This window comes from Salvelinus namaycush, unplaced genomic scaffold (assembly GCF_016432855.1).
Source record: "Salvelinus namaycush isolate Seneca unplaced genomic scaffold, SaNama_1.0 Scaffold1405, whole genome shotgun sequence".
Taxonomy (NCBI): domain Eukaryota; kingdom Metazoa; phylum Chordata; class Actinopteri; order Salmoniformes; family Salmonidae; genus Salvelinus; species Salvelinus namaycush.
Window position 1 is genome coordinate 13,032 of NW_024058126.1, and position 16,849 is coordinate 29,880.

The following is a 16,849-nucleotide window of genomic DNA, read 5'->3' on the forward strand; positions in this document are numbered from 1 at the left end:
AGCACTTAACTCCTATGGCAGGGGTCGGCAACTGGCGGCCCGCGTGCCAAAACCGGCCTGCCAGTCATCTCTCTCAGCACTTAACCCCTATGGCAGGGGTCGGCAACTGGCGGCCCGCGTGCCAAAACCGGCCCGCCAGTCATCTCTCTCAGCACTTAACCCCTATGGCAGGGGTCGGCAACTGGCGGCCCGCGTGCCAAAACCGGCCCGCCAGTCATCTCTCTCAGCACTTAACCCCTATGGCAGGGGTCGGCAACTGGCGGCCCGCGTGCCAAAACCGGCCCGCCAGTCATTTGTTTTGGGCACCCCAAAGCTTTTGGCAAAAAACATTCCAACAATAATTGGTCCAAAAAGCCTCAAACCGCCAGGAATTCAGCTAAAAACATAAATGTGATTGTGTCTCAATGTAATCAAGCTATGAAACTACTGTTATTTTCAAATACAATCTCTTTTTGGGTCGATTTAATTGTGGTCAATTTAGAGTGTACTAATTATTATAACTATGTTCTGTTCTCCCAACCATCCGCTCTGACATGAATCAGCCCTTAGGCTGCATGTAGTTACCTACCTCTGCCCTATGGTGTGCGTTTCCAAACACATCACAGGAAAACTAACAAGTAGTTAGTCATGTTCCAATAGGTTATATTGTCACTGATCAGAGAACCAACTTCAACTCCAAGCTCATAAAGCAGCATCACAGACAGCACGGCACAACCCCTTACCACCCTCAAACTGACGGGCTGGTTGAACGTTTCAGCGAGGTGTTCCGAGTTATTTTGTTCTAAAGCGTGTGGTCCTACTCACCTACAGTATATACAGAGAGAACCTGCTGGAATTGTGGTTAGGGTTATTGTGGTCAGGGAGTTGTAGTTAACTGACCTCTATATACAGTATAGAGACGAGTCACCACTTTCTTCCTAATGCGTGTGGTCCTACTCCATATACAGAGAGGAGTAACAAGTTGTTCTGTTATTAATATATATGTTATATAAGGTTGATATACTCACCTATGTACAGAGAGGAGTCTTTCCTCTTGACATGGTCGTCTATGTAGGACACCCCTAGAGGCTGTACTGGTGTTGCCCCGATCCCCAGCAGTACCTGGGCCCCTATCAGCAGCAGGTACATCATGTTGGTGTTGGACTTGTTCCCACACAGGAAGGCAGAGTCTCTGCCCTCAGTCCTGGTCATGTTGGAACACACATCCCTCCCGTCCTCCGCGTGCCACCCATCCCCGGCCTCGTACTCATACTGGTGGGTCAGGAACTCTGGCAGGGCGGAGAGCAGCGCGCCCAGCGCCATGACGAGGCCCCCGCAGCCAATCAGACGCGGCCGGTGGGCCTTTGCTCCGAAGTAGCTGACAAATAGGATGAGGGCCAGGTTGCCGATCTCGAAGCTGCTGGCGATCACGCCCACGTCGGCGGACTGGAGGTTGAAGCGGCGCTCCAGGGTGGTCAGAACACTCACCTAGAATAGAAACACAATGTTATATCTGTCTATGTAGTGTGGGGAGAGGGCTATCTGTCTATGTAGTGTGGGGAGAGGGCTATCTGTCTATGTAGTGTGGGGAGAGGGCTATCTGTCTACGTAGTGTGGGGAGAGGGCTATCTGTCTACGTAGTGTGGGGGAGAGGGCTATCTGTCTACGTAGTGTGGGGGAGAGGGTATCTGTCTATGTAGTGTGGGGAGAGGGCTATCTGTCTATGTAGTGTGGGGAGAGGGCTATCTGTCTACGTAGTGTGGGGAGAGGGCTATCTGTCTACGTAGTGTGGGGAGAGGGCTATCTGTCTATGTAGTGTGGGGAGAGGGCTATCTGTCTACGTAGTGTGGGGAGAGGGCTATCTGTCTATGTAGTGTGGGGGAGAGGGTATCTGTCTATGTAGTGTGGGGAGAGGGCTATCTGTCTATGTAGTGTGGGGAGAGGGCTATCTGTCTATGTAGTGTGGGGAGAGGGCTATCTGTCTATGTAGTGTGGGGGAGAGGGCTATCTGTCTATGTAGTGTGGGGAGAGGGCTATCTGTCTATGTAGTGTGGGGGAGAGGGCTATCTGTCTACGTAGTGTGGGGAGAGGGCTATCTGTCTACGTAGTGTGGGGAGAGGGCTATCTGTCTATGTAGTGTGGGGAGAGGGCTATCTGTCTATGTAGTGTGGGGGAGAGGGCTATCTGTCTATGTAGTGTGGGGAGAGGGCTATCTGTCTATGTAGTGTGGGGAGAGGGCTATCTGTCTATGTAGTGTGGGGAGAGGGCTATCTGTCTATGTAGTGTGGGGGAGAGGGCTATCTGTCTACGTAGTGTGGAGGAGAGGACTATCTGTCTACGTAGTGTGGGGAGAGGGCTATCTGTCTATGTAGTGTGGGGGAGAGGGCTATCTGTCTACGTAGTGTGGGGAGAGGACTATCTGTCTATGTAGTGTGGGGGAGAGGGCTATCTGTCTACGTAGTGTGGGGAGAGGGCTATCTGTCTATGTAGTGTGGGGAGAGGGCTATCTGTCTACGTAGTGTGGGGGAGAGGGCTATCTGTCTATGTAGTGTGGGGGAGAGGGCTATCTGTCTATGTAGTGTGGGGAGAGGGCTATCTGTCTATGTAGTGTGGGGGAGAGGGCTATCTGTCTATGTAGTGTGGGGAGAGGGCTATCTGTCTATGTAGTGTGGGGAGAGGGCTATCTGTCTACGTAGTGTGGGGAGAGGGCTATCTGTCTACGTAGTGTGGGGGAGAGGGCTATCTGTCTATGTAGTGTGGGGAGAGGGCTATCTGTCTATGTAGTGTGGGGGAGAGGGCTATCTGTCTATGTAGTGTGGGGAGAGGGCTATCTGTCTATGTAGTGTGGGGGAGAGGGCTATCTGTCTATGTAGTGTGGGGAGAGGGCTATCTGTCTATGTAGTGTGGGGAGAGGGCTATCTGTCTATGTAGTGTGGGGAGAGGGCTATCTGTCTATGTAGTGTGGGGAGAGGGCTATCTGTCTATGTAGTGTGGGGGAGAGGGCTATCTGTCTATGTAGTGTGGGGAGAGGGCTATCTGTCTACGTAGTGTGGGGAGAGGGCTATCTGTCTACGTAGTGTGGGGAGAGGGCTATCTGTCTACGTAGTGTGGGGGAGAGGGCTATCTGTCTATGTAGTGTGGGGGAGAGGGCTATCTGTCTATGTAGTGTGGGGGAGAGGGCTATCTGTCTATGTAGTGTGGGGAGAGGGCTATCTGTCTATGTAGTGTGGGGAGAGGGCTATCTGTCTACGTAGTGTGGGGAGAGGGCTATCTGTCTATGTAGTGTGGGGGAGAGGGCTATCTGTCTATGTAGTGTGGGGAGAGGGCTATCTGTCTACGTAGTGTGGGGAGAGGGCTATCTGTCTACGTAGTGTGGGGGAGAGGGCTATCTGTCTACATAGTGTGGGGGAGAGGAATATCTGTCTATGTAGTGTGGGGGAGAGGGCTATCTGTCTACGTAGTGTGGGGGAGAGGGCTATCTGTCTATGTAGTGTGGGGAGAGGGCTATCTGTCTACGTAGTGTGGGGGAGAGGGCTATCTGTCTATGTAGTGTGGGGGAGAGGGCTATCTGTCTATGTAGTGTGGGGAGAGGGCTATCTGTCTACGTAGTGTGTTCTGAACAAGGCAGTTCTCCGGTAGGAGAAGCCCACTGTTCTCCGGTAGGCCGTCATTGTAAATAAGAATGTGTTCTTAACTGACTTGCATAGTTAAATAAAGATTACATTAAAACAATACATGCCTTCATATACAGCTCTGATTTGGTCAACTGTGCCTGCTGTTATTAGAGTCTTACAGTGCACCAATACGTCAATGGATGTTGTGGTCAGTGGTGTAAAGTACTTAAGTAGTACTTTTACTATCTGTACTTTACTTTTTATATTTTTGACAACTTTTACTTCACTACATTCCTAAAGAAAATAATGTACTTTTTACTCCATACATTTTCCATGGCATCTTAAAGTACTATTTACATTTTAAATGCTTAGCAGAACAGGAAAATTAATTCACACACTTATCAAGAAAACATCCCTGGTCCTCCCTACTGCCTCTGATCTGGCGGACTCACTAAACAGAGAACATCCCTGGTCATCCCTACTGCCTCTGATCTGGAGGACTCACTAAACAGAGAACATCCCTGGTCATCCCTACTGCCTCTGATCTGGAGGACTCACTAAACAGAGAACATCCCTGGTCATCCCTACTGCCTCTGATCTGGTGGACTCACTAAACAGAGAACATCCCTGGTCAGCTCTACTGCCTCTGATCTGGAGGACTCACTAAACAGAGAACATCCCTGGTCATCCCTACTGCCTCTGATCTGGCGGACTCACTAAACAGAGAACATCCCTGGTCATCCCTACTGCCTCTGATCTGGAGGACTCACTAAACAGAGAACATCCCTGGTCATCCCTACTGCCTCTGATCTGGCGGACTCACTAAACAGAGAACATCCCTGGTCCTCCCTACTGCCTCTGATCTGGCGGACTCACTAAACAGAGAACATCCCTGGTCATCACTACTGTCTCTGATCTGGAGGACTCACTAAACAGAGAACATCCCTGGTCATCCCTACTGCCTCTGATCTGGCGGACTCACTGAACACACATGCTTAATCTATAAAGTACAGGAAGTCGGAAGCTTACATAGGTTGGAATCATTAAAACTCGTTTTTCAACCACTCCACAAATTTCTTGTTAACAAACTATAGTTTTGGCAAGTTGTTAAGGACATCTACTTTGTGCATGACACAAGTAATTTTTCCAACAATTGTTTACAGACAGATTATTTCACTTATAATTCACTGTATCACAATTCCAGTGGGTCAGAAGTTTACATACACTAAGTTGACTGTGATTTAAACAGCTTGGAAAATTCCAGAAAGTGATGTCATGGTTTTAGAAGCTTCTGATAGGCTAATTGACATAATTTGAGTCAATTGGAGGTGTACCTGTCGATGTATTTCAAGGCCTACCTTCAAATAAAAATTGATTTGATTTGAACTCAGTGCCTCTTTGCTTGACATCATGGGAAAATCTAAAGAAATCAGCCAAGACCTCAGAAAAAAATTGTAGACTTCCACAAGTCTGGTTCATCTTTGGGGGCAATTTCCAAACGCTTGTTCATCTGTACAAACAATAGTACACAAGTATAAACACCATGGGACCACGCAGACGTCATACCGCTCAGGAAGGAGACGCGTTCTGTCTCCTAGAGATGAACGTACTTTGGTGAGAAAAGTGCAAATCAATCCCAGAACAACAGCATCGGACCTTGTGAAGATGCTGAAGGAAACAGGTACAAAAGTATCTATATCCACAGTAAAACAAGTCCTATATCGACATAACCTGAAAGGCCGATCAGCAAGGAAGAAGCCACTGCTCCAAAACCGCCATAAACAAGCCAGACTATGGTTTGCAACTGCACATGGGGACAAAGATCGTACTTTTTGGAGAAATGTCCTCTGGTCTGATTAAACAAAAATAGAACTGTTTGGCCATAATGACCATCGTTATGTTTGGAGGAAAAAGGGGGATGCTTGCAAGCCGAAGAACACCATCCCAACCATGAAGCACGGGGGTGGCAGCATCATGTTGTGGGGGTGCTTTGCTGCAGGAGGGACTGGTGCACTTCACAAAATAGATGGCATCATGAGGCAGGAAAATTATGTGGATATATTGAAGCAACATCTCAAGACATCAGTCAGGAAGTTAAAGCTTGGTCGCAAATGGGTCTTCCAAATGGACAATGACCCCAAGCATACTTCCAAAGTTATGGCAAAATGGCTAAAGGACAGCAAAGTCAAGGTATTCACAAAGCCCTGACCTCAATCCTGTAGAAAATTTGTGGGCAGAACTGAAAATGCGTGTGCGAGCAAGGAGGCCTAAAAACCTGACTCACTTACTCCAGCTCTGTCAGGAGGAATGGGCCAAAATTCCCCCAACTTATTATGAGAGGCTTGTGGAAGGCTACCTGAAACTTTTGACCCAAGTTAAACAATTTATAGACAATGCTACCAAATACTAATTGAGTGTATGTAAACTTCTGACCCACTGGGAATGTGTGACGAAAGAAATAAAAGCTGAAATAAATCATTCTCTCTACTATTATTCTGACATTTCACATTCTTAAAATAAAGTGGTGATCCTAACTGACCTAAAACAGGGCATTTTTACCCAGATTAAATGTCATGAATTGTGAAAAACTGAGTTTAAATGTATTTGGTTTAAGGTGTATGTAAACTTCCGACTTCAACTGAGTGTTGAAGCGTGCCCCTGACTATCCTTAAATTAAAAAACAAGAAAATGGTGCCGTCTGGTTTGCTTCAACTAAGGAATTTTAAATTAGTCATACTTTTACTTTTGATACTTAAGTATACTTTAACAATTACATTTACTTTTGATACTTAAGTATATTTAAAACAGAATACTTTTAGACTTTACCTCAAGTAGGATTTTACTTGGTGACTTTTTCTATTAAGGTATCTTTACTTTTACTCAAGTATGACAATTGGGTCCTTTTTCCACCACCTGTGGTTAGGGGGCTTGGACATGAGGGGACACTATTGGTTGTACACTAAGCACTACAGACCAGCCCAACACCTCAAATCAAATGTCCCACATCTGCATTATTGAAAATATGTCAACTGAAATTAGGAGGGGGGGTCTGGTGGTACAACAATAGTTATTCAACAAGTCTATTATGCACCATGCGAATCATAGCCCCAGCTAGTTCCAACAGTTCTATTCTAAAGCAGTGTTGGTTTATCTGCAGGTTAATACTGATGAGGCCTGTCATAAATACAGTATCGGCCAAGTGATGCTGGTGCTCCATTGGTGAATACCACCTGCCTGCCTCACGACAGAGGCCCATAATCTGTTTAGAAGATGTAGCCTAACTGCCGTCAAAATACACATTTTATATTGAGACCAGATGTCATCAGGTGAACCGGTCAAAAACGTGTTTGAGCGTTGTGACGTGTCGTGGCAACCATTCTACTGGTGCAGTCTCTTAGCCTGATGCGTATTTGTTATAAATCAATGGACAGTGAAAATGGGAAGGCTCCGTGATTTGAGCCTGATTTCATGTGAACACAAAACAACACCGCCGGCGACATTGTTGTGCATGACCGTTGATTCTGGCGAGCTCCGTGTGTAACGGTCACTTGACCTAACGTCACGGTTTCTCACCCCCCAAAATAGCCTACATCGCATGTGAAGGGGAACAAACATGATTTCCCATCAATGGAAGGTTAGGACAGCGTTCCGAGAGGATAACTTACCAGATACGCGCCAACCGTCCCCTGCGCCAGCATCAGCGCACATTCCGATACGAGAAAAAAAAAACATGAAGTATGTTTCTGGTTATCATCGTGTTCGGGGTCTTCGGTACTCATCTCCGTACAGATCTGAGTTTTCACCTGCATCCTTTCAGAAAAGGGACGGCTGGAAGCTACACAGATCCAGTCTAACGATGACCATTTCCAACGCGAGATAACCTAGTCTATTGCAGGAGAACTAGCTGTCACTAACCGGCTCGAATTATTACCCCTGCTACAGTATGTCCACACACCATAAACATGGTCGGCAAACGGCAATACATTATTCTGAAGACCTTATTGGTCTGGTGGGTCCGGGCGCTTCTAAACATCCCTGGTGCGTCGACTCAGCTCCAGCAGGAATGAATGCCCCCCATCAGACGTAACGTTGAAGGACACTGTTTTACCGCCGACGGTATGTTGATCTCTCTAACCGCGGCAATGGTCAGATTCCATAACAGCGGACAGTCGGAATCCAGGTCTCCATATCGTTCAAGTTGTTTTTCACAGAGAAATGCAATGATCGCACACCGTACCGTGCGTGTTGCGTTACTACGTAGCCACCTCTCTCAGTGCAGCTGGATAACCTGCACCAAAATACCACCCCCATTCTCTCTCTCTCTGCCTCTCTTTCTCTCTGCCTGTTTCTTTCTCTCTGCCCAGTTCTCTGCTCTCTCTGCCTCTCTTTCTCTCTGCCTGTTTCTTTCTCTCTGCCCAGTTCTCTGCTCTCTCTGTCTGTTCAGCCCGCTGCTATCCAGAAGGTGAGGTCAGTACAGGTGCATCAAAGCTGGGACCAAGAGACTGAAAAACAGCTTCTATGTCAAGGTCATCACACTGTTAAATAGCCATCACTAGCCGGCTACCACCCGGTTACTCAACCCTGCACCTTAGAGTCTGCTGCTCTATATACATAGACATGGAATCACTGGTCACTTTAATAATGTTACTCAACCCTGCACCTTAGAGTCTGCTGCTCTATATACATAGACATGGAATCACTGGTCACTTTAATAATGTTACTCAACCCTGCACCTTAGAGGCTGCTGCCCTCTATACATAGACATGGAATCACTGGTCACTTTAATAATGTTACTCAACCCTCCACCTTAGAGGCTGCTGCCCTCTATACATAGACATGGAATCACTGGTCACTTTAATAATGTTACTCAACCCTGCACCTTAGAGGCTGCTGCCCTCTATACATAGACATGGAATCACTGGTCACTTTAATAATGTTACTCCACCCTGCACCTTAGAGGCTGCTGCCCTCTATACATAGACATGGAATCACTGGTCACTTTAATAATGTTACTCAACCCTCCACCTTAGAGGCTGCTGCCCTCTATACATAGACATGGAATCACACTTTAATAATGTTACTCCACCCTGCACCTTAGAGGCTGCTGCCCCATATACATAGACATGGAATCACTGGTCACTTTAATAATGTTACTCCACCCTGCACCTTAGAGGCTGCTGCCCTCTATACATAGACATGGAACCACTGGTCACTTTAATAATGTTACTCAACCCTCCACCTTAGAGGCTGCTGCCCTCTATACATAGACATGGAATCACTGGTCACTTTAATAATGTTACTCAACCCTCCACCTTAGAGGCTGCTGCCCTCTATACATAGACATGGAATCACACTTTAATAATGTTACTCCACCCTCCACCTTAGAGGCTGCTGCCCTCTATACATAGACATGGAATCACTGGTCACTTTAATAATGTTACTCCACCCTGCACCTTAGAGGCTGCTGCCCTCTATACATAGACATGGAATCACTGGTCACTTTAATAATGTTACTCCACCCTCCACCTTAGAGGCTGCTGCCCTCTATACATAGACATGGAATCACTGTCACTTTAATAATGTTACTCCACCCTGCACCTTAGAGGCTGCTGCCCTCTATACATAGACATGGAATCACTGGTCACTTTAATAATGTTACTCCACCCTGCACCTTAGAGGCTGCTGCCCTCTATACATAGACATGGAATCACTGGTCACTTTAATAATGTTACTCCACCCTGCACCTTAGAGGCTGCTGCCCTCTATACATAGACATGGAACCACTGGTCACTTTAATAATGTTACTCCACCCTGCACCTTAGAGGCTGCTGCCCAATATACATAGACATGGAATCACTGGTCACTTTAATAATGTTACTCAACCCTGCACCTTAGAGGCTGCTGCCCTCTATACATAGACATGGAATCACTGGTCACTTTAATAATGTTACTCCACCCTGCACCTTAGAGGCTGCTGCCCAATATACATAGACATGGAATCACACTTTAATAATGTTACTCCACCCTGCACCTTAGAGGCTGCTGCCCTCTATACATAGACATGGAATCACTGGTCACTTTAATAATGTTACTCCACCCTGTACCTTAGAGGCTGCTGCCCTCTATACATAGACATGGAATCACACTTTAATAATGTTACTCAACCCTCCACCTTAGAGGCTGCTGCCCTCTATACATAGACATGGAATCACACTTTAATAATGTTACTCCACCCTCCACCTTAGAGGCTGCTGCCCTCTATACATAGACATGGAATCACACTTTAATAATGTTACTCCACCCTGCACCTTAGAGGCTGCTGCCCTCTATACATAGACATGGAACCACTGGTCACTTTAATAATGTTACTCCACCCTGCACCTTAGAGGCTGCTGCCCAATATACATAGACATGGAATCACTGGTCACTTTAATAATGTTACTCAACCCTGCACCTTAGAGGCTGCTGCCCTCTATACATAGACATGGAATCACTGGTCACTTTAATAATGTTACTCCACCCTGCACCTTAGAGGCTGCTGCCCAATATACATAGACATGGAATCACTGGTCACTTTAATAATGTTACTCCACCCTACACCTTAGAGGCTGCTGCCCTCTATACATAGACATGGAATCACTGGTCACTTTAATAATGTTACTCAACCCTGCACCTTAGAGGCTGCTGCCCTCTATACATAGACATGGAATCACACTTTAATAATGTTACTCCACCCTGCACCTTAGAGGCTGCTGCCCTCTATACATAGACATGGAATCACTGGTCACTTTAATAATGTTACTCCACCCTGCACCTTAGAGGCTGCTGGCCTCTATACATAGACATGGAATCACACTTTAATAATGTTACTCCACCCTGCACCTTAGAGACTGCTGGCCTCTATACATAGACATGGAATCACTGGTCACTTTAATAATGTTACTCCACCCTGCACCTTAGAGGCTGCTGCCCTCTATACATAGACATGGAATCACTGGTCACTTTAATAATGTTACTCAACCCTCCACCTTAGAGGCTGCTGCCCTCTATACATAGACATGGAATCACTGGTCACTTTAATAATGTTACTCAACCCTCCACCTTAGAGGCTGCTGCCCTCTATACATAGACATGGAACCACTGGTCACTTTAATAATGTTACTCCACCCTGCACCTTAGAGGCTGCTGCCCTATATACATAGACATGGAATCACTGGTCACTTTAATAATGTTACTCCACCCTCCACCTTAGAGGCTGCTGCCCTCTATACATAGACATGGAATCACACTTTAATAATGTTACTCCACCCTGCACCTTAGAGACTGCTGCCCTCTATACATAGACATGGAATCACTGGTCACTTTAATAATGTTACTCCACCCTGCACCTTAGAGGCTGCTGCCCTCTATACATAGACATGGAATCACTGGTCACTTTAATAATGTTACTCCACCCTCCACCTTAGAGGCTGCTGCCCTCTATACATAGACATGGAATCACTGGGCACTTTAATAATGTTACTCAACCCTGCACCTTAGAGGCTGCTGCCCTCTATACATAGACATGGAATCACTGGTCACTTTAATAATGTTACTCCACCCTGCACCTTAGAGGCTGCTGCCCTCTATACATAGACATGGAATCACACTTTAATAATGTTACTCAACCCTGCACCTTAGAGGCTGCTGCCCTCTATACATAGACATGGAATCACTGGTCACTTTAATAATGTTTATATACTGCTTTACTCATTTCATATGTATATACTGTACATTGAGCAGCACTTTGAGATATCAGCTGATGTAAGAAGGGCTATATAAATACATTTGATTTGATTTGATTCTACTGTATTGTAGTCAATGCCACTCCAACATTGCTCGTTCTAATATTAACATATTTCTTAACGCCATTCTTTTACTTTCAGATTTGTGTGTATTGTTGTGAATTGTTAGATATTATTGCACTGTTGGAGCTAGGAACACAAGAATTTTGCTACACCTGCAATAACATCTGCTAAATATGTGTATGTGACCAATAAAATTTGATTTGAATAGAGTTCCATGTAGTCATGGCTCTATGTAGTACTGTGTGCCTCCCATAGTCTGTTCTGGACTTGGGCATTGTGAAAAGACCTCTGGTGACATGTCTTGTGGGGTATGCATGGGTGTCTGAGCTGTGTGCTAGTAGTTTAAACAGACCTCTGGTGACATGTCTTGTCGGGTATGAATGGGTGTCTGAGCTGTGTGCCAGTAGTTTAGACAGACCTCTGGTGGCATGTCTTGTAGGGTATGTATGGGTGTCTGAGCTGTGTGCTAGTGGTTTAAACAGACCTCTGGTGGCATGTCTTGTGGGGTATGCATGGGTGTCTGAGCTGTGTGTTAGTAGTTTAAACAGACCTCTGGTGGCATGTCTTGTGGGGTATGAATGGGTGTCTGAGCTGTGTTCTGGTAGTTTAAACAGACCTCTGGTGACATGTCTTGTGGGGTATGCATGGGTGTCTGAGCTGTGTGTTAGTAGTTTAAACAGACCTCTGGTGGCATGTCTTGTGGGGTATGCATGGGTGTCTGAGCTGTGTGCTGGTAGTTTAAACAGACCTCTGGTGGCATGTCTTGTGGGGTATGCATGGGTGTCTGAGCTGTGTGCTGGTAGTTTAAACAGACCTCTGGTGGCATGTCTTGTGGGGTATGCATGGGTGTCCAAGCTGTGTGTTAGTAGTTTAAACAGACCTCTGGTGACATGTCTTGTGGGGTATGTATGGGTGTCTGAGCTGTGTGTTAGTAGTTTAAACAGACAGCTCGGTGCTTACAGCTTGTCAACACTTCTTCGTGATGAAGTCAGTCTCTCCTCCACTTTGAGCCATGAGAGATTGATATGCATATTATTAATGTTAGCTCTCTGTGTACATTTAAGGGCCAGCCCTGTTGCCCTGTTCTGAGCCAATTGTAATTTTTCTAAATCCCTCTTTGTGGCAACTGTCGTGGTAATTTCCTGTATTACTCAATAATGAGAGAGCCAACCTGTAATGCAGGTTTGATAGTTATATTTTCAATAATGATTGGTTAGCTGTTATGTGACAATTAGGTCAAAAACTCTATTTTATTTTTTGGTGTAGATGGCCAAGGAAGTTGCACAGAACTTCCCCAACATCCCCTCCCAAATTGATATGGAACCTTCAAAAACACATGGAGCAACTGCAAAAAGAAATGGCTGAGGATATAGTAAAAATGTCTGGTATGTAATGACATTTAATTCAAAGTAAATGTAAATTCTTTATTTTTATGTAGTTGTGTTGGACAGCCATATGTTCAGTTCATGCCTATGATTTCAGAGTTCAACAAAGCCAACAAACGCTTCCTGTGTGCCACTGATAAAGAACCTGGATGTGGCCCAAAGACTGACTGGGTTAGTAACTTTATTTAACATGTTTATAATCTTTTGACAACAGTGACGGCATGTCAGACATTTTATGATATAACACAATGGATGGCTAATTCATCATTCGTCATACTGCATTGATATTTGATATTATTTATAACATGTTGTCACGAATGTCGTAATCCTCCTCGTCTGAGGAGGAGCAAGGATCGGACCAAAGCGCAGCGTGGTTTGAATACATACTTGAATTTATTTAACGAAGACGAAACGAAGAACACTTTACAAACTAAACAAAAACAACAAACCGACGAACGTGAAGCTATATAAACAATGTGCATACATGCAACATAGACATAGACAATCACCCACAAACTACCCAATGAATATGGCTGCCTAAATATGGTTCCCAATCAGAGACAACGATAGACAGCTGTCTCTAATTGAGAACCAATCTAGGCAACCATAGACATACATACACCTAGACTAGACACTGCCCCATAAACATACAAAAAACCCTAGACAATACAAAACACATACATCCCCCATGTCACACCCTGACCTAACTAAAATAATAAAGAAAACAAAGATAACTAATGCCAGGGCGTGACACATGTTAGGCTTTGTTTTGTTTTGATTGAATGTTTTGCATGCCAACGGTGGTTCCATGTGCTGTAACTAGGAATGAAGACAAAAGAGTTCAACAGAGTAAAGAACACAAACTGGAAGTGCAGTCTTTGTTGTTGAAAATGTATGCTATTCCCCATCCACACTGAAGAGGCTCTGAAATGTACATCAACCAGGGATAAAGAGAAAGTTAACATTGTGAAATGTTTCAGGCTTAATTGAAGTTAAGTGTCTGTTGACATGTTGGAAAATATTAAAGGTCTACAATTTCTGTTTAATTTGTCAATATTACAATTTTAATCATTGATTTACTGGCCCCCATTACTGTGGTTACATGTTCAGTATATGTATTGACCAGCCTACCTCACCAGCTCCCTCTCCATCCCTGTTCAGTTTATGTATTGACCAGCCTACCTCACCAGCTCCCTCTCCATCCCTGTTCAGTATATGTATTGACCAGCCTACCTCACCAGCTCCCTCTCCATCCCTGTTCAGTATATGTATTGACCAGCCTACCTCACCAGCTCCCTCTCCATCCCTGTTCAGTATATGTATTGACCAGCCTACCTCACCAGCTCCCTCTCCATCCCTGTTCAGTATATGTATTGACCAGCCTACCTCACCAGCTCCCTCTCCATCCCGGTTCAGTATATGTATTGACCAGCCCACCTCACCAGCTCCCTCTCCATCCCTGTTCAGTATATGTATTGACCAGCCTACCTCACCAGCTCCCTCTCCATCCCTGTTCAGTATATGTATTGACCAGCCTACCTCACCAGCTCCCTCTCCATCCCTGTTCAGTATATGTATTGACCAGCCTACCTCACCAGCTCCCTCTCCATCCCTGTTCAGTATATGTATTGACCAGTCTACCTCACCAGCTCCCTCGCCATCCCTGTTCAGTATATGTATTGACCAGCCTACCTCACTAGCTCCCTCTCCATCCCTGTTCAGTATATGTATTGACCAGCAAACCCACTGCAGCCTACCTCACCAGCTCACTCTACATCCCTGCTTTGGACAATTATTAGCATGACTCTCGTACTTTGCCCTTTTCCTTTATGGTTGATATTAACGATGAAAGGAGATATTATCTGTCTCTGTCCTATTGTGTACCGCTGTTAAATACTCTGGCAAAAAAAAACCCAGGGAAAATAAGTACTTAGAACTACTAATTATTGTAGATAAATATTAAAGAAAAGGATAAACACTGGACTGAACCCTCTAATTGTCAAACTAATATTAATGTCCAACAATATAGAAGATACATGACTAGAGGTTACGCAATATGGGTGTAAATCTACTGCACGCTTCTTAGGTGTGTAATTGACATGACCAAGGGGCTATTGCAAATTTGAAACTATGAAAAATGTACGCTACACTGCGTGATTTTACAGTACACAAACAAGAGTGTGGAAAATAGAAGGGTAGTCAGCGGACATTACGTCACATGACCAAGGAGCTATTGAAATTTTACATTTTCAAAAATTCATGTAAAATCATGTGAGATGAAGATGGACAAACTAGGGTGTGCAATGTGTGTCTATGCCATCGGGTTAGCTACAACCCGTTTTGAAAGTGTTAGGAGTAATGGTTAAAGAGCTATTGAAATTTGAAAAATGTGATTTGTCACTATGTTGACGGTCCCTAACTGCTGTTGGTGGACGTAAGGAAAACTACAGGCGAATATCCGTCGAATATCCAACCTGAAACTGTCTTTACCTCGGCGTTAACTCTCACCGTAGCCAATTAGCTTGAGTGCTGTTGGTTACAAGAAGCAGCGTAAAGGGAGGCGTTGTTGTCATGACGACACTACACAACTCACCGGAAGAAAATGTGTTGCTAGGTCAGTGCTTTACGGGATCATTTTCATTTTCAACTTCCATTGGGTATGTCCCAAAGATCCAATTTAGCAAAGATCATATGTCAAGGACGGGATTAGGCTTTGGTTAGCCAATTTCTGACGTGAAAGGTAATAGTAACTTCAAAGTGAGCAATGAAGCCAAATGTCATTTTCTTTTGTGTCGACAGTATATTAACTAGCAAGTAGTTCTGTGTCTCTTGTCAGAAGAGTTTTGAGAAAAGTCTGTGTGCAAAGCTTACAATGTTTCTTTCCAATGCCACTGATGCTAACGTAACGTTAGCTAATAACGAGACAAACAACACTAGCTAGCAACTCGGGTAGGAAAACTTTCCATTCAGTGTTAAGGCAGAACACTCTTGATTGGTTGATTGATCAAAAGGGGTATGATGACTTCAGTATTTAACCTTCCCAGGTATTGATGACGTTACGACATATCCGGTTTCTCCGCAGGATGCCAGTATACATCAGGAAAGGGCCTGCAGATATCCCCGAGCCCTCCGACAGCGGCCGGGGTGATGACGAGGAGGAGTTGTTCCTGAGTGACCCGGATCAAGTCCAGGACCAGCTCCCCCAGCCGTTCAGAATGATAGACAAGGTCCTGGACAGACTGGTAGACAGGGCATGGGACTTCATCTCAGAGAGAGAAACTGTCAGGGTCACAGAGCAAGCTAATACAACTATACCCATTATGCAGGTCTCAGGGGACGTAAAGGTACTAACCCATATATTTCCTCATTTATCTTCTTTTAGCCTTATAAAATGAATGTTATGTTATTGAAATGATGAAACTTGATGCATAAACCCCATGTCCACCACATGATAGCCCAACACATATCCTGTGTTTGTTCCCAGCTCCCTGTGAGGACCAACTGCATGGCCTGCTCTGAGGATGGCAGGTACATCTTCCTGGGTCACCCCCACGGCCTGTCTGTTATGGCTCAGCCCCAGGGTATCTCCTCCTCTTCCTCTCCCTACTGTGTGCCAGTATGGCAGGAGGACCAGGTAGAGATCACCTCTCTTCACATCACCTGTCTGGGGGAGATGGCCTACCTGCTGGCATCACTGGATGATATGGGTAACACCACATATTTAAACAGAACACTATTATATCATATGTCTATGGGTATTATATCATATGTCTATGGGTATTATATCATATGTCTATGGGTATTATATCATATGTCTATGGGTATTATATCATATGTCTATGGGTATTATATCATATGTCTATGGGTATTATATCATATGTCTATGGGTATTATATCATATGTCTATGGGTATTATATCATATGTCTATGGGTATTATATCATATGTCTATGTTTCTTCTACCAACTCCTCACCCACCTCCTCCTCTCCCTCCTCTTCCTCCTCTCCCTCCTCTCCCTCCTTCT

General features: G+C 44.9%; 1 protein-coding gene across 1 annotated transcript; it reads right to left on the reverse strand.

Moving 5' to 3' along the window:
* Positions 1-984: 984 nt before the first annotated feature.
* Positions 985-14,486, reverse strand: LOC120036639 (solute carrier organic anion transporter family member 3A1-like). The gene is made up of 2 exons (XM_038983014.1): positions 14,472-14,486; positions 985-1,467 (listed from the first exon to the last, which is right to left on the reverse strand). The coding sequence occupies exons 1-2, from the start codon at positions 14,484-14,486 to the stop codon at positions 985-987; spliced, it is 498 nt and encodes a 165-aa protein (XP_038838942.1).
* Positions 14,487-16,849: the final 2,363 nt, after the last annotated feature.